This window comes from Dermacentor variabilis, chromosome 4 (assembly GCF_050947875.1).
Source record: "Dermacentor variabilis isolate Ectoservices chromosome 4, ASM5094787v1, whole genome shotgun sequence".
Classification (NCBI taxonomy): Eukaryota; Metazoa; Arthropoda; class Arachnida; order Ixodida; family Ixodidae; genus Dermacentor; species Dermacentor variabilis.
Window position 1 is genome coordinate 21775457 of NC_134571.1, and position 18447 is coordinate 21793903.

The window sequence follows — 18447 nt, forward strand, 5'->3', positions numbered from 1 at the left end:
GTATACCTGTCTAACAATCGTAGGGGGGAAAATGGCTGCGCCTGGTGTCCCGTTTTTTTTTTTTTAGTTTGGTTTTCATGTTTACCGAGCTATTTACACGTGTCGTATGATGTTTCGAGGGTATAAATAGCAACGGGAACTGGAAATAAATCTGTTGCTGAAAGTTAGCGCTGTATGGTGGTCAAATGTGCCTTCCTGTTGTCCCTGTCGTTCAGCTTGCGCGAGTAGAAATTAGGAAATTGCTGGTGCAAGACAGGGGTAATTGGCGATCTGTGTGAGAGGCCTTCGTCTTGGCAGTGGACATAAAGAGATAATGATGACGATGATGATGATGATAATGAGGAGGAGGAGGAGGACGACGAGGACGACGACGACGATGAAGACGACGAATGGCTCTTATATGTTAGTTCGGCTGTTCTATTGGGGTTAAATAGTCCAGAGTTCACATTTCAATTCAGTATAGATGCATTTGCTTTGAATGCATCTAGTTTTCTTCCTGCCAACCATTTATTATAAACATCCATGGCCAGCTTATGCCACATGTGCAAGAAAACGTGCCTTATATAATCGATAAATTATCAGATGTGTGGCCTAGCGTTGGAATACTGTGCTGACAATTCCTGTTTATCGAAATATATGGCAGGCTTTGAGTTGCAATGCGTCATCGCGAACATTTTCACATTGTGAATATTAAGGCGTATAGTAATATATTGTGAAATGCTCTTTGCGCAGTGTACCCCCAAATGGGAGAGGCTCTGCGCTCAACAGGACGCGACATGGTGTACTCTTGCGAGTGGCCCTTGTACCAACTCGTCGCCGGTATACTGGTAAGACTTGCTCACTGATTAAAGTGTGGGCCTCTAAAATATGGAACCAGACTCCTGCGTATACATTTCGGCGGACGCACTTGGCAGTGTCAGCAGTGTCTCGTTTGTAAACTTAATTTTTAATCCTTGTCATTAATAACGCCTATGGTTACAAATAGAAAATAAATTTCCTATATGTTCATGTTATAATGCTTAATCACTTCGATAGCACCGTAGTATTGCCGTCACTGTCGCGAAGGCGTCCCACCCATATAGCTTTGCGCGCACTAGATATATCGCACTACGGCTGTGCAAGTCACATCTGTAAAGAATATTTATAGTTTACAAATATATGATATAGTGTCCAAAGATTAGTACGTTTCATTACTGCGCGTAGATTATAGTTGACAAAAGTGAACACTTTGTGAAAATGCTGGGAGCGCTAGATATATGTTGAAGTTCTGAACTTTTTTGCAGTGGTCCCTTTTAGACTCGATGTCTGCTTTTTTTGCTTCCAGCCTGACTACAAGAACATATCCAAGAACTGCAACTTGTGGAGGAACTACTTTGATGTAAACTACACCTGGGAGAACGTTTATAATATAATTAACTTCGAAGCATCTATACAAGACCTTGTCACGAATGTGTCTGGGCCTGGTGCTTGGACAGATCCTGATATGGTAAGCTGCATGCATCGTCTGGTTTGCCGAAGGTGGGTCCCCGTGCGGGTGCATTAACGTGACAACCCTTTAAAGCGAATAGCTTTCTTTGGCTTTTGCGCCCGTTCGCGTGGTCAGCGGCGGCCGGCCTTTTCTCTGCTGAAGGCGCGTGCTCTCTCGTAGCGAAAGAGCAACGGAGTTGCGACGCGTTCGCTGGCTGTGGCTCGTGAGGTGCTTCTGCGCAAGATCTCTGCGGCGCTTGAGGGTTTAAATGTCGCTGTCGGTCATGGCGCCGTGTCGCGCTTCTCCGCCACCAGGGCTGACGCTTTCGCGGCGCTTTCGTCGCCGAAGTTCGGTGAGCGTCTCTTGTACAGGGATGCGCAGTTTCGTTTTGCCGGCTCGCCACAACTTAGACACACCCACGCAGTGCGTGTCAGCTGCACGACCTTAGAGCGAATGATAGCAGATGTATCTGGCTTTCGTGGAGTAAACGAACGGATCAGGAAACGTGGGTGCGCAGCCGTTGTCGTGCTATCGTCGTCATGCTGTCGACATTCCGTTGTCGCCACACTGTCATGATTCCGTACCACTGTCAAGACGCCATCTTAGTGGAGCTGCCGGTTCCGTCGCACTGCCGCAGCCGTAGTCATGCCGTCTACCAAAACAAGCGGAAGATAATTTGTGTCGACGTAGGGAGCATAATTCGGAAGTATTGCTAGGGTATGCAAATCACTGATGCGGTTGGCATAAGGCCTACTTTGAGAATGATCTGCTGTGGTTTATGCAGTTTCTTTCCTTTTATTTGGTGTGGGTGTGTGGGGGGCGGGGGGGTAGAGGTGCTTTTCATTGGCTTGAGCTTGCCATAACTCTTCGCCATTCGTTCTCGTCGTGACACGTTCACAGGTTTTCTTAAAAACAACGCCGTAGTGATACAGCAAAGGAATCACTCAACAAAGTTCAACAGAAATCATCGACGATGACTGTCAATGCAAACTAAGAGCGGAACGCATTTAGAAAGATATTCGCTTTATTAAAGGAATGATGTGCCTGAAGGCGCATATCTGTTGCAGTGAGGATATCTACGCAGCATTTGTTGCCTCATTGCGTAATTCTGCAGAGGACAGCGCCGTTAACCAGAACATCTGTAGCGGTAGCGTAGGTGACTACACATATAATTTCAATCGCAAGCAATACGTGTGTTATTTCCATTCTCTTGCGCTTCTGCTAGAGAGGGAAAAGGACGCTCTCGCACGTACTTGGCGCTCTTGTATCGGGGCTTCGTTCAAAGCGGCAGACATTTTGGCCCGTTCGGCGCCGCCGCTACGCCTCCCCGCCAAGCGCGTCCAGGCATGTTCCAATGCCACGTGTCTTCATGTGCGTGTGTGTGTGTATGTGCATGTTGGTGCCCACGCTTGTCGAAGCGCGGCAGCCGGGGAGAGGAGCTCCCCCAACTGTGAAGCGAGGGGGTCTGACCGGCGCCGACACGACGTATGCGCCACCTTCTCTTCCCATTGTGCCCGAACGGCGCCGGCACGACGGCTGCGCCACCTTCTCATCCCATTGTGCCCGAGCGGCACAGTCACGTGCTCGTCTATAGAGGGGTTCCTTCTTGCCCTCAACTGAGAGAGTATAAAAGCAGCTGCCCCCGGACGCCAAGAGAGGCTCCGATTTCTTCTGTTGAGTAACGTGCACTCCCGTCTCTCTACTTCGGTCGACCTGACCGCCAACTCTTTGCGATGTTAGAATAAACAAGTTGTTTTGTTGTTACCTGTCGACTCATGCTTTGCCGGGACCTTCGGATGCTTCCAGTTGTGCCCCAGGCCGCCAGGCCAACGCTACCCTTGGGGCTTGCGACCCAGGTGCAACAACGGGCGTCAGCGCCGAGTTCCCAACAACTCGTCCTAGCGGTGCGATTCCAACAACTGTCTGCCAGCGGTGAGATCGCGACAACGGAGGCCAGCAGCGAAGATATGCAGTTGACTGTATGCTGAGCAGCACAACGACCATCCGGGAGCAGTGCAACGAGCCCTGTGTGATGACTGGTTGCCTGCAGCGGAACGACTGCGCTGAATTCTTGGCTGCGAGGTTTGGTGAGTGCGGGACTTTCTTCTTCTGAGCTTTGCCAGGCTTTTGTTAGTGTCAGAAACAGAGCTGGTAATTGTGGTTGTCGTTGCTGCCGGGTTAGTTTGCGGCAAGACAATAGTAGGCAGTAGAGAAAGCAGCATTCAGAGCAGCCATGGATTTGAAGTCGTTGCGCAAACCGAAATTGTTGGAGCTTGCAAGAGAGTTGGGTCTGGATGTCTCGGACAAACTCAGAAAACCAGAACTGCTAAGGGCTATTCTTGAGTTAGAAGCTGAGGATGACGAGCTGTCGGAATGCCTTGAGACCATTGAGGAGAGGGAGACTGCAAAAAGACAGGAGCGCGAACTTAAAGAACAGAAAGAGAAAGAAGAGCGTGAACGTAAAGAAGAGAAAGAAAAAGAAGAGCGTCAACACGCTTTGGAAATGAAGCGTCTCGAGATAGAGATGGAACGCGCTCGTAATGGAAGTCAGGCACACGGTGCAGGAGAACGAGTATTGCTCAAAATGACTGACCTGATGCGGCCGTTTAAGCTTGGAGAGGACATTGGTTTGTTCCTGGTTAACTTTGAGCGAACGTGCGAGAAGCAGGGGTTCTCTCGGGAAACGTGGCCACAGCGCTTGCTCACTTTGTTACCCGGCGAGGCGGCCGACGTAGTCGCTCGCTTGAATAGAGAGGAGGCAGAGGATTTCGACAAAGTGAAATCGAGTCTGCTAAAGAAGTACAGGCTGTCAGCGGAGGCGTTCCGTCGGAAGTTCGGGAAAATGAGAAAGGCAGAAGTGAGTCATACACAGAGTTTGCGTACAGGCTTATGTCAAACATGCAGGAGTGGCTCAAAGAAGAGAAAGCGTTTGGTGACCACGATAAAGTTCTGCAGTGCTTCGGGCTGGAACAGTTTTATAGTCGGTTACCTGAGAACGTGCGGTACTGGGTCTTGGATAGGCCAGACGTTTGTACGGTGGCTAAAGCCGCTGAGCTAGCCGAGGAGTTTGTGACGCGTCGGGCTCGCGGAGCTAAGGACGGTCAAAAGGGTGAATTTGGCTCGAAGTTTGAGAGGCCGAACTTCACACCCATGAGAGCAAAGGGGAACACACGTAGTGCGGATGCGAGTGAAAGCAGTGCGACCGAACCTAAGGAGACGGCGGCAGCCGAAGCCGAACGCAGAAAGCGGTTCGAGACGAGGCAAGCGCGCGTTTGTTATACGTGCCAGAAGCCGGGTCACTTTTCGGCGCAGTGTCCGGAAACAACACCAAAAGTTGCGTTTTTGTCATTATGCAGCACTGACGAGAACATGAAGCTTCTCGAGCCTTACATGCGAGACCTCCTCGTGAACGGGAAAGAGTGCCGAGTGCTTCGCGATTCCGCAGCTACAATGGATGTAGTTCACCCCTCTTACGTAGAACCCCATATGTTCACGGGCGAGTGCGCATGGATCAAGCAAGCCGTGGAAGCTCATAGCGTGTGTCTGCCGGTAGCAAAAGTGCTTATTGAAGGACCTTTCGGAGCGCTTGAGACGGAGGCGGCAGTGTCATCTATGCTGCCCCCCCCAGTACCCGTACCTATTTTCGAACAGCTCCGATCGCCTCCTGCGCGAGAAGGGGCTTTTGTTTGGTGAGGCTAGCGTTCAGGCCTTAACCAGATCGAAGGTTCGGGAGCTCGCTGCAAAGGCGGTAGTTGCGGGGCCGACGTTATCAAACAATGAAAAAGGGTCAGAGGCGCAGCAAGCTGATATTCAGAGCACGCCCGAACTGAATAAACTTGAGTCTGTAACGTTAAAGGCACCAGATACTGGAGAGGAAATGCCCGATAAGGGAAAGTTAGAAGAGCTATCTGCAGATTTGCTCATCGCGCCTACGTCAGACGGACTTGATAGGTTGCTAAAAGTCAGCCGGTCGGCTTTGATAGCCGAGCAAAAGAAGGATGGCAGCTTAGAAAACGTGCGCTGCAATGTCAAGGAAGGTATCGCCAGGAAAAATGCGCGTTTTGTGGAAAGAGGTGGAGTCCTGTACCGGAAGTATCTAGACCGCAGGGGAGTGGAGTTCGATCAGCTGATCGTGCCTCAATGCTATCGTCAGGATCTGTTGCGCTTGTCGCATGGGGGTTCGTGGTCCGGACACCTAGAAGTTAAGAAAACTAAGGACCGTCTCTTGCAAGAGTACTATTGGCCAGGGTGTTTTCGGGACGCAGACCATTTCGTGAGGACATGTGACACCTGTCAGCGGGTGGGCAAACCAGGGGACAAATCGAGGGCGCCGTTGAGATTGGTACCTATCATTACGGAGCCTTTTAGACGGCTCGTTATTGATACAGTGGGACCTCTGCCGGTAACAGCCACGGGGTACAGACACATTTTGACTGTGATCTGCCCAGCGACAAAGTTCCCTGAAGCAGTGCCGCTTAAAGAACTCAGCTCAGTTGAGATAGTCAATGCACTACTGTACATATTTGCGCGAGTTGGTTTTCCTGCGGAAATCCAATCAGATCAGGGCACAGTGTTTACTAGCGCTTTGACGACAACTTTTCTCGAAAGGTGTGGGGTAAAGCTGTTACACAGCTCAGTGTACCACCCACAGTCGAATTCCGTTGAGAAGCTCCCCTCCGTCATGAAGCGCGTGTTGAGAGCATTGTGTTTTGAACATCAAACTGACTGGGAGCTGTGTCTGCCTGGGGTGATGTTTGCATTACGGACCGCGCCGCATGCGGCTACGGGGTTTTCGCCAGCTGAGCTGGTGTACGGTCGCTCGCTGCGATCTCCGCTTCGCATGCTTCGAGAATCGTGGGAAGGCAGGGGCGACGACCCAGTCGTGGTGGAGTACGTGCTTAGGCTCCTCGAACGCTTAAGAAGGGCACAGGAGTTGTCAGGTGAAGCAATGGCAAAGGCCCAGCAGAGGGCCAAGGTTTATTATGATCGGACAGCCAGGGCCCGTCGTTTTGAGGTGGGCTATGAGGTCATGATATTGCGCACATCGCTAAACAACAAACTAGACGTGCAGTGGGAGGGCCCAGCACGAATTGTTCAGAAACTGTCGGACGTTAACTACGTGGTGAGTCTGCCAGGAAAGCGGAAAGCACAGCAAGTTTACCACTGTAATCTGCTCAAACCTTATAGACAAAGGGAAGCAGTAGTGTGCATGATGGTAAACGTTCCTGAAGAGCTTCCGGTCGAGCTTCCGGGACTAGGCTCAGTGACGAACAGGGAAGACACCGGTCAAGTCATTAGTGACCTTATCAGTAAAGCACCGCTGTCGCCTGAGCAGAAAACCGAACTACACCAGCTCTTACAAGAGTTTCAAGGTCTGTTCTCTGAGAGGCCTGGTAGGACTTCTGTCCTTACTCATGATATAGAACTTACCTCCCCAGAGCCAGTACGATCCAAGGCGTATCGGGTGTCACCCCGCCAGAACGATATTATGGAGGCTGAGGTAAAGAAAATGCTACAGCTCGGTGTTATTGAGGCAGGTGAGAGTGATTATACCTCCCCTTTGATTTTAGTTGAGGTACCGGGCAAGGAACCTCGTCCTTGCGTCGACTACCGCAGGCTTAATTCCATCACTAAGGATCAAATTTATCCGATCCCTAACATCGAGGAGCGCCTTGAGAAAGTTAGTAGCGCTCAGTTTATTTCCACCCTAGATCTTGTCAGGGCTTATTGGCAGGTTCCACTTACAGAAGAGGCTAGTAGGTATGCGGCGTTCATTTCACCAATGGGAACATTCCGTCCTAAAGTGTTGAGTTTTGGTTTGAAGAACGCGCCATACTGTTTTTCAAGCCTCATGGATAAAGTGTTGCGGGGACAGCAAGAATTCGCTTTACCGTATCTAGACGACGTAGCGATATTCTCCGCATCCTGGTCTGAGCATATGGCACACTTGCGGGCAGTGCTAACCCGCCTGCGCGAAGCGGGCTTGACAGTCAAGGCTCCTAAGTGCCAGTTAGCACAGGCCGAGGTTGTCTACCTCGGTCACGTGATTGGTCAGGGTCGTCGCCGCCCCTCTGAAATAAAGGTGGCCGCTGTGCGAGACTTCCCGCAACCGCGCACGAAGACCGATATTCGGTCGTTCTTAGGTGTCGCCGGCTACTATCAGAGGTACATCCCCAGGTACTCTGATATCGCGGCTCCCCTGACGGATGCTCTAAGAAAAACAGAGCCCCAAACAGTCGTATGGGACGAGACAAAGGAAAGAGCTTTTAGCGCCCTAAAGAGTGCCCTAACAAGCCAGCCTGTGCTACGATCGCCAGACTATACAAAAGGGTTCGTTGTTCAGTGCGATGCTAGTGAGCGAGGCATGGGCGTTGTACTGTGCCAACGGGAAAATGGAGAAGTAGAACACCCCGTCCTGTATGCTAGTCGTAAGCTGACCAGTCGTGAGCAGGCGTATAGCGTCACCGAGAAAGAGTGTGCGTGTCTCGTGTGGGCCGTTCAGAAATTGTCATGCTATCTAGCCGGCTCAAGGTTTATCATTGAGACGGATCACTGCCCTCTCCAATGGCTGCAGACCATCTCTCCCAAAAATGGCCGCCTCCTGCGCTGGAGCCTCGCTTTGCAACAATATTCCTTTGAGGTGCGTTACAAAAAGGGGAGTCTCAACGGTAACGCCGATGGCTTAAGTCGAAGCCCCTAACGCAGGAATCAGCCTCAAAATTGTTTGTTACTGATGTTTTTCTTCCTGAGGCAGGATTTTTAACATATTGCTTTTGTTTAGTGTTTCAAAGTGATGACATGCTTTCTAGTGCAATTTTCCAATTTGTGGACGCGTTCTGAGTGCTGCTAGACTACTGTAAGGAACTAGGCAGTGGTATAGAAGGGGAAAGAGCCTGGCAGGGCTTAGTGAGGGTTGTCCCGTGCTTGCTGACTAAGCGGTTGAGTTTCAGCGTAGTTCTAACGCTTGCCGGGAACGAGAACAAAAATGTGAACTCTCCCGAAGTCACTTTGCAGTGTCCCGTGCGAACCTGAACGAGAGAACGAGGCCTTCTCTGTGCGCTGCGCTCAAGAAACGTCGAGGGACGCCCGACTTCGGTTATGAGCATCATCGAGCGACATCCCTCCGGACAGCGGATGCAGTCCCCTGACCATCGGGATCTCCTTCCCCCGGCGGGGCGGTCTGTTACGTTTCGCCTACGACGCGCGGTATAGACGGCGCGGATGCAACGGACGCCGGGGCTTCGTTCAAAGCGGCAGACATTTTGGCCCGTTCGGCGGCGCCGCTACGCCTCCCCGCCAAGCGCGTCCAGGCATGTTCCAATGCCACGTGTCTTCATGTGCGTGTGTGTGTGTATGTGCATGTTGGTGCCCACGCTTGTCGAAGCGCGGCAGCCGGGGAGAGGAGCTCCCCCAACTGTGAAGCGAGGGGACTGACCGGCGCCGACACGACGTATGCGCCACCTTCTCTTTCCATTGTGCCCGAACGGCGCCGGCACGACGGCTGCGCCACCTTCTCATCCCATTGTGCCCGAGCGGCACAGTCACGTGCTCGTCTATAGAGGGGTTCCTTCTTGCCCTCAACTGAGAGAGTATAAAAGCAGCTGCCCCCGGACGCCAAGAGAGGCTCCGATTTCTTCTGTTGAGTAACGTGCACTCCCGTCTCTCTACTTCGGTCGACCTGACCGCCAACTCTTTGCGATGTTAGAATAAACAAGTTGTTTTGTTGTTACCTGTCGACTCATGCTTTGCCGGGACCTTCGGATGCTTCCAGTTGTGCCCCAGGCCGCCAGGCCAACGCTACCCTTGGGGCTTGCGACCCAGGTGCAACAACGGGCGTCAGCGCCGAGTTCCCAACAACTCGTGCCAGCGGTGCGATTCCAACAACGGAAGAGCCAAAGTAATATATTCGCTTCACTACATTGCGGGTTTGCACCGATGTAGTAACGATGCCTGCTTGATAACCGTCACTTCCGGTGGGAATGATACATTCACCTTCGATTGACGTGTGGTAAATGTTCATTAACCCCAGAGTCACGAAGTGTTGGCGTCATGATTCACACGTATCCTTTAGTAAACGTACGTGGCGTGCGACGCATGGGAGGGGCAACCACGTCTTTAAATGTAGGAGGCTCGGCCGCGTGATACATCAATCCGCGTCGTACAACTTGTTTGCTATACGGTCTTGGAGGGGCGCTGTGATTCGACACAATGCAGAGAGCGCAAAGTGGCGAGAGTTGCGCCTAGGTCCGTTATCTGGTGCGCCATAACTTAAAGGTATCCAGGAAAGTCACTCCTCTTGACTGCAGGAGAGACGCTAGCCCTAGCGGCGACCGTGCCCTGTCATTCACTTCACGTCGCTGTGTGGCAGCAACTCATGTTTTTAATACATAAAAAATAAAGGTGTTGAGCATGCAGCGCCACAACAGATCCCCGTACTTACGGAGGGTGTACCCTCCTATACAAATGTGGACCCTTTGGGGTGCATATTTGCCACACAACGATAATCGTCATCTGTTTTGCTTGCGTTTCCTTCCTTGAAAACGCTGCGCTCGCTACATTCCTGTCGAGAATGCTCTGTCATGCTGATAACGGGCATGCCTTTCGTGACTTGGAATTACCGGGTTCTCCGTGTTAAAGGAAGGAAATGCGGACAAGACGGATGAAGATTATCGTTGTGTGGTAAGAGGGTGTAATTTTGCTTAAGAGTGTAATAACTGGCTTATGCAGCTTCACTGTCCTTTGACATGCACTCTAAAGATGTTTACACCCTTTGGCGTGTATATCTGCCACACAACAATAATCGTAATCTGCCTTGCGGGTGTCTCCTTTCTTGAAAACGCCGCGCCCGCTACTTTCCTGTCGGCAATGCTGTGTCATGCTGATAACACGCATGCCGTTCGTTACTGGGAAGTACCGGGCTCGCAGCGTTAAGGAAAGGAAATGCGGACAAGTCAGCTGACGTTTATCGTTGTGTGGCACGACACGACTCAAAGGGTGTAAACTTAGAGTGTATGCGTTGCTCTGATTGGCATACGTCTGCGAAGTTCTTTTTTTGTTTTTTTTTTTGCTCAAACCCATTAACACGTCTCCGCGTGCAGTTCATAACTTCATGTACTTTTAATAATAATAATAATATTTGGGGTTTTACGTGCCAAAACCACTTTCTGATTATGAGGCACGCCGTATATAGTGGAGGACTCCGGAAATTTTGACCACCTGGGGTTCTTTAACGTGCACCTAAATCTAAGCACACGGGTGTTTTCGCATTTCGCCCCCATCGAAATGCGGCCGCCGTGGCCGGGATTCGATCCCGCGACCTCGTGCTCAGCAGCCCAACACCATAGCCACTGAGCAACCACGGCGGGTCATGTACTTTTCGTATTATTCTGCTCAAGCTATGTGGATTCCCATCAGAGTGTCGAACCGGAATTTGTTTCGTTCCAGTTTGCGTTCCGATTTAACCAAGGCGGTTTAGTCCCGTTTCAACTGCGGAGCAAAAAAAAAAAAAGAAAAAAAAGAGAAAAATGCGGTTCTGACTGGTTCAAACCAGTTCATATTCGTTTGCATAACCGAATAATATTTACTCAAAAACAGCCCAAACTTATTTTCTACAGAAACTTGACGGTGCTTTAGAGCTGCACAATAATGAAAAATAAAGAAAGACATGCGTGCTTTCATTCAAGCCACCGATAGATGCAAAAAAAGTTATGCCGGTCCAACGGAGGTGTCCTACCGAACAACTAAATGGCACGTGTACAAAACTGTTTAACGTCGACTCAACAAGGCCACAAGGAATTAGGCTGATGTCCGATGGCCGTCGAGGGGCGAGTGGTGATGAGAGGTGTATGCTCAGAGAAGCACGACACAGTAAATGCACTTAAGGATTCTATACCTCTTGTGGTGCCACAGTGAGACATGCCCCTTTCCGAGGAATGGCCAAGAATGGGGCCATATGCAGTGGCACCTACCAAACTGGCCAAGAATAGATCATCCAAGTATAATAAATTTAAAAGAAGTCAAACAAGGACCTAAAAATTATTCAGAAGTATCTTTGCTTTAAAGATGCCTAAAATCCGACGTTGCAGTTACAGGTTTTATGTCGTGATTTGTTTTACTACGCAGAACAAAGATGCGCTCATTGGCTTTACTTTATCTGTGAAAATTTCTCAACAAGTTATTATATAAGATGGAGCAACCGGTGGCAAATACACAGCTGCCCAGGAAGTGCGTAGGTGAAGTGACTTTAGTTCTTTATCGGACAGTACTCACGATGGGAATGCGTTACGTTATTTACCCACGCCAATAACACCCTCGACATTTATTTGCCCCACAGAACAATCTGAGGTAACCAATGTTTTTATGAGACTTAAAGAAAGTAAAAGCAAAGACATTGACGGCATAAAAGTGGAGCCGTTTATTTTTGTCATCGATTTAGTAGTACCTTGTTTGACCCATATATATAACCTTGTTTTAAACACAGGTCTGTTCATCAGCGTATGATAAAGGCCAAGGTCGCGGTACTTTACAAAAGTGGCAACAAAAATGAAATGAGTAATTACAGACCAATATCGGTATTGCCAATTTTTTCAAAGGCTCTGGAAAAAATTATTTTCACTTTCAAAATTTTTGTACATGCTTTCTGCGATTACGGCGGCACAATACGGTTTCAGGTCAGGTGTATCGACAGAGACAGCACTTCTACAGCAGAAAAAGATCATACTCGGCAACATTGAAGCAAGAAAGCTCACACTAGGCGTATTCGTAGATTTTACAAAAGCGTTTGATAGGATTGATCACCAAACATTGTTAGAAAAATTGCCCTATTATGGCATCAGAGGCATTGCACTTGACTTAATAAGGGGCTATCTTAGCGATCGGTACCAGTGTGTCTCAATAAATAGGGAAATATCTATGCCCCCCAAAATTAAACGTGGTGTACCGCAGGGATGTATATTAGGCCCTCTTTTATTTAACCTTTATATTAATGATATTGTAAACATAGATTGATCAATAACATACATTATCTGTGCAGATGACACGAGTTTATTTTTTACAGGAACAAACGTAGATGAGTTGATTCAAGCAGCTAATGAAACTTTACACTAATTATCCGAATGGTCTTGTCGTAATTCATTACACATCAACAGCTCTAAAACCAAGGCCGTTCTTTGCCGCGCGAAAGGAACGCCTTGCAAGTACGCGCATAAACAGCTCCTAAATAATTTTGAAATTGAACTTTCAGAGACTGTCAAAACATTAGGTATTATCTTTCATCAACATATGCTGTGGAATTCTCACATTGAATAATTATGTATTAAGCTAAGAAAAGCCCTAGGTATGCTAAGGAGGTGTCAGTCGTTTCTGCTGGTTCCTCAGAAAGTTCATAATTTTAATGCGCTTTTTAGTTCCCACCTGCGCTACTGCCAGTTGGTATGGGCATCTGGAACTCAAACGTCAAAGAAAAAGTCATATACACTTCAAAAGTGTGCTATGCGGGCTGTTGCAGATTTAGGCTATAGAGATCATACATCTAATTTATTTATTAAGTTTAAGGTTTTAAAATTTAGTGTTGCCTATGGACATCAATTGTTGTTGTCGTTGAGGTCTGAAATTCGCAGAAATAGCCTAAACTTAAGAGCTTTAGCGCATTTACAGCCGAACATTTCATTGCGTCCCACCAGAAATTCTGAACACTGGCACATTCCCCGAACACGAACGAATTACGGTCTCCAAATGTTAAAATTCACCATTCCACACGTACTCAATACGTTCAAGCTTACAGAAGATCCCTTACATGTCCTTTCAGGAAGGGAGCTATTCAACATGTTCACATAATCCGCTACAAGCCTACAAATATTCTGCCGAAATAAAGCAGTCCTTTCTGTTTACAGTATGTCTTACTGTCATGTTACCTCGCAGTAATTTTCTTGTCATTGGTTTTGGTTTTTTGTGCGTGAATGATTGATGTACTTGTAGTCGCCCAAGGGCGCATATAATTATGTCTACTTGACAATTATCGGACAAGTTTTATTTTGTTTATTTTTCTATCATACGTTAAGACTGTATGAAGTTTGCTGTGCTGTCGTTCTGCTGCCTTGTACGGATGGGAGGTAGGGCTAGTCAAGCTGCATCAGCGCAGCTTTTTTCCCACTTTCCACGCCAGAAATGGTCTGTGTAAAACACACTGTAGTGTTGGTGGTGAAATAAACTTCAACTTCCACTTCAAGTGTAAAAAAAATTTAAGAAATCATACATGTCGTTGAGTATCACACCCTCGTCCATTAAGAGACCTGTGGGCTTTAGGGATTCACATCAGCCGACATTATAGTTATACAACATTTTTATCGTGATTTCGTATTTATATAGGCGAAATGCAATTGTTCTCACTGGCAGCGTCTCTTCTTTTCCCTCCTACATTCAGTTTTGGCCCACTTCAGGCACCGAAGCCCGCAAAGAATGACCACCACCACACACGGCACTCCCATTCCACGTTCAGATCTACGATAACCATACAGTCAGCATCACATACCGAGAGGGGATGTGGTACCCGTTTAATAAAAATAAACATTTTCATCCCCAATCCAGAATAGTGGGCAAATGCACTTGGGTTTAAACATCACATTGTCAAAGCACTCCTCAAAACCAATCACTCATTTCTATCGGATCTATACTTGTATTTACATAACAATGCTACCAAAATTAGCGACCGCCCAGCTAAAACAATTCTTAACTGGATACTATTTGATGGTCATCAATCTCAAGCATTCACAAGTTTATTATTAACATCCTTGCCTCCCGACCCGAGATGTTGAATATCATACTATAGCTGTGCTATTACTTCTGAAATCACAGGAAGCTCGTGTGCGTTTACAACCGAAGTAGCATATTCGAGCCATAATTGCAGATAATGCATGAATGAAAAGTTGCAGTGAAAGCACCTACGCCCACATGAACCGAAAACTGTCATTTTCTCTTTTCGGTTTCACTTTGCAAGTAAAAAAAAAAAAAAATCTTAACCTTCCTGTTTTGTTCCGGTTCACGCAATAATAACGTGTTATTACGATTTTTGGTTTTCAGTTCATTTCAAGTTCAATACCCTGATACCTTTACAAATGCTGCATTAATTCCATCAGAAAAATAAGAAAAACGCGCGAAATTACAGGACTGCATACGGAAGAATTAGGCATTGTATATACTTAAAGCAATTTGCACCGAAAGTCCATGACTATAAAGCGTGTTTATTGATTTATCGCTTTCCAGCTCGTTATTGGAAACTTCGGTTTGACAATTCAGCTACAACGTGCACACATGGCCTACTGGGCCATCATGGCTGCACCGCTGATCATGTCCAATGACCTCAGAGACATTGCACCGGAATCGAAAGACCTGTTACTCAACAAGTTCATCATCGCCATCGACCAAGATCCGCTTGGACTGATGGGAAGGCGCATCTATAAGGTGAGTACACATGAAGGTATTTATCATCTTCGTGTTGTGACTCTGCGGAAGTGGCCATTGACAACGCAGTGTGGTATTTCTGCGATACAGATACCAAAGAAATCAAACAAGCTGTTGCAATATACGAAGGTATCATCATGCTAAAGGCACTCTTCTGCCATTATAGGTTTCGTTCACTTTAGAATACTTAACTATTGCCAGATTTTTGCCCTGAAATTCTCATATATAGAGCATAACTTGGTTACTTACGGAGTCTGTGACACTCTGCTCTTCAACCCTCCCCGAGCGTACTTTCTTCTATTCTGATGATATTTTGATGATGATGATTATAATGTGAACGTGATGATTATGATGACTGATGATGATATGAATTAAGTATCTACGCACATGATTTACATCATGTTCATGCTCCACTTGTTTGTGAGAAATAAAACTAAACTCAACTTTAAAGGTGTCCCTGCCCACTTGCTGTGCGTTCTGATTTCCAGTGTCATAATCTCGGCAAGTGACGATCAGACTTAGCCAATTTAATCTGTGCAATCACCACATTAGTTTGTCTTTTAGAAACCTTTCTCAGCACTGGCTCCCGTGTATATTCCTTATCTAAGGCCATCGCTTGTTTGGTCATCTGTGTGCGTAGGTTAATTTCACGCTGTTTCACTACTGAACATGGTATTTACATTTACTGTTGCACTTCGCCAGAGTAACTTTCTGATCAGCGATCACGTTTATTTTAGTACGCACCAGAGGGAAAGTATTCGTATGGTCGCATATCCATTTCGAGAACTAAGCGCAGAAACACATAAAAGACGTAAACAAAAGAACGCAGCACGAACGCTGACTGTAAAACGAAAGTTTGTTTTAGAGACGTGCCTTCACGTATGTACAAGAAAGAAGTTGGCGTTGTGTCACGTGTGGTCGAAATTGTAAGAGAAGAACAGACACATTCGTCAACGTAGCTAAAACAAAATGAAGCAAGAAGATATCATAATGGAAAAGCATGTGAGTGTCATCCCTCACCAAGATGTAACGATAGGTATTTCTGACTACGTACTGCAGAGGGTTGGCTGACATAGCTGGTTTTTCTTCCCTTTAATATTATGCTATTGCTATCTTGTGCGTGCTTTAGATCCGTTCATTTAGCCGTTGACAGGTATACTCAATTTTTCTGATAATTAAATTCAGAGACAAACGCAAGTACAGTTAAAATAAAAAAAATATTAGCGCGTTTCCGAAATAAATCATCGGTGCGTAGTCAGCGCTTGCGTGACACCCTTTTTTATGTCTTTGCTTCTGCGCTTAATATTTTGCGTTAATATCCACCAATTTGCCAAGCCTCGCTCTTCACACTGTCTCTGTGCATCCTTTCGTCGTTTTCCTCAGGGCAACAACCTCGACATCTGGGCTCGCTGGGTGACTCCGGAACTCGCCGACAGAAAGCTGTCCCTGGCCGTCCTGTTGTACAACACGAAAGTCCTCGGTGGCCCCGTCCAGGCCTCCGTCTCGCTCAAAAGCCTCGGCCTGGACAGTCCTATGGGCTACCTCGTCACCGATCTCATCCGCAACAATACCGTCGTCGGAAAGTTTTATCCAGAGCACAGTATCAACGCTACGATTGCGCCCATGGACGTTTTCTTCTTTAAGGCTACCGTACTTAGTGGCATGCACGACACAGTTTTATAAGCAATTTGTTGTTCGAATTGAGTACTTCTCCGAGCTCTCAATTCAAATTACGTGACTGTAAGCTGAGAGCACTGCACACAATGTATGCTTCTAGTATTGTGAAGGTAAAACATTTGTAAGTATCTGCAATCGATTAAATATCTATATTTTGATTAAAGAAGCGTGAACCTCGCCTGATCAAACGTAGTGAAGCGAGTAATTAGAATGCGCCAGGCACCTACAGGTCTTGCAAACTAGTTTGTTACACGGACGTCAGACCTCTCGAATTTTCTAATTGAATCACTACGAAAGGTGCTGGAAATTCAGATGCTGGAAATTCTGCAAGGCTAGAAATTCGCACTAGGTGTTTATTACGTTCAACACACAAAACAAAGTATATGAAGAACGGCGAACTTTGAAAATGGTGTGTGCGACGGAGAAGTGCAAGTGATTGGTGAGAAAAATTATATAAAGGAGATGAGGAGGATTATCAGCACTAGAACTTGCTCTACTGCCTTCATTGTATCGACGCGCGGAGAAAGGCAAAGAAAGCAAGCGGTGGTAGAAACTAAGAGAGCACAGAAATAAAACGCCTGTGGAGGTTAGAAAACACATGGCGCACGTATACGGTTGGCTGAGCAGGACTTGGGAATGGGAGCAAGTAATGCGATTTCGTTTCTTTACACGTCGTAGTTGCTCTGGCAACAAAGCAGTTGTAGTAGTAGTAGCAGAAAACTTTATTTGTTCTGGAAGTCCCAGAGGGTGGAGCCCTCAGTCCACAGCCCCACTTGCTGCTGCTGTCTGGCTGGCCGGGTCAATCAGGTATCCCTGGTCGTCCAAGGCTGTGCTGGAAAGAGTGACTTCCCACCGGGATGGGGAGGCAATCGGTATTCTAGAAAGACCGCGTGGTTTGGAGCATTCTCACCTAGAATGGTAGAGGTTTGGATTTTCTTCACAGAAAGGGCATTTGTCGGAATACTGGGTAGCATAAAAAGTGTGGTAGAGAGCAAGGCTGGGGAACGTATTAGTTTGGAGCTGGCGCCAAGCGGCTGCATCTGCACGCTTTAGTTTCACGTGTGGTGGAGGGAACGTTCTACGGGATAGTCTGTAGTGTTGTATTATATGCGTGTATGTAACGGGTATCTTTTCCACCTTGTCTGGATTTGACTGGCCTTTCACGGGTAAGACTGGTTTTGTATATAGCCTCCTTGATATTCAACAAAACGATTGACATGCCTTTTAATGTCACTTGTTCTTCACAACTGGTCTGATACGAACCTGAAGAATTACTCCCTTGATCAGGCGGCACGGTTTCGTGCTCACAGCAGCACCTCCTTATATGTGGAAAAAATCGATTACTCCAGTTTGTTTAGATATATTCGTCTTTTCTTTGCCTAAATACATAAACACAAGCAGAACATCACGTGGCGGTTCATTGTTTTCACTTTTCATCCTGGAATGCGGCGTCACTTAGTGGCAATTGTAGTGTACTGTACATTCATTTCCCGTCGTCAGTAACGGTACGTCTCAAACAAAGTATAATTTTTTCCGATAACCGCTGTGCCACAACAAAAGAATTCAGCGTTAGACATATAGTGCCACCTTCATTTGGCCTTATGTTACTCCAATTATTTAAGGGTTTGTTTTCTGCTTTAATAGTGAAAAGGATGAAGAGCGGTGTCAGCGACAGTGATTACAGGGTCTGAGGAGAATAGGAGCTAGTACTCCAGCTGATATGGTGTTGCTGCAGCAGACGATTAGCAAGAAACACCATAAAAGGGGTAAAGTAACAAAGTCGGGCTTGTTGATCTTGCCTCATCTTCAAAGAACTTTTTCAGCGCAAGAAACGACGGCAAAGA

At 47.2% G+C, this 18447-nt stretch overlaps 1 protein-coding gene across 1 annotated transcript in view; it reads left to right on the forward strand.

Annotated features, from left to right (window-relative positions):
- The window catches only part of LOC142578777 (alpha-galactosidase A-like), a 28227-nt gene extending 10219 nt beyond the window's left edge, over positions 1-18008 (forward strand). Inside the window, exons 4-7 of the mRNA XM_075688344.1 lie at positions 733-827; positions 1325-1486; positions 14729-14926; positions 16310-18008. Coding sequence (XP_075544459.1) covers positions 733-827; positions 1325-1486; positions 14729-14926; positions 16310-16609 — 755 coding nt within the window. The 3' untranslated portion in view covers positions 16610-18008. The remainder of the gene's footprint in view (positions 1-732; positions 828-1324; positions 1487-14728; positions 14927-16309) is intronic.
- Positions 18009-18447: the final 439 nt, after the last annotated feature.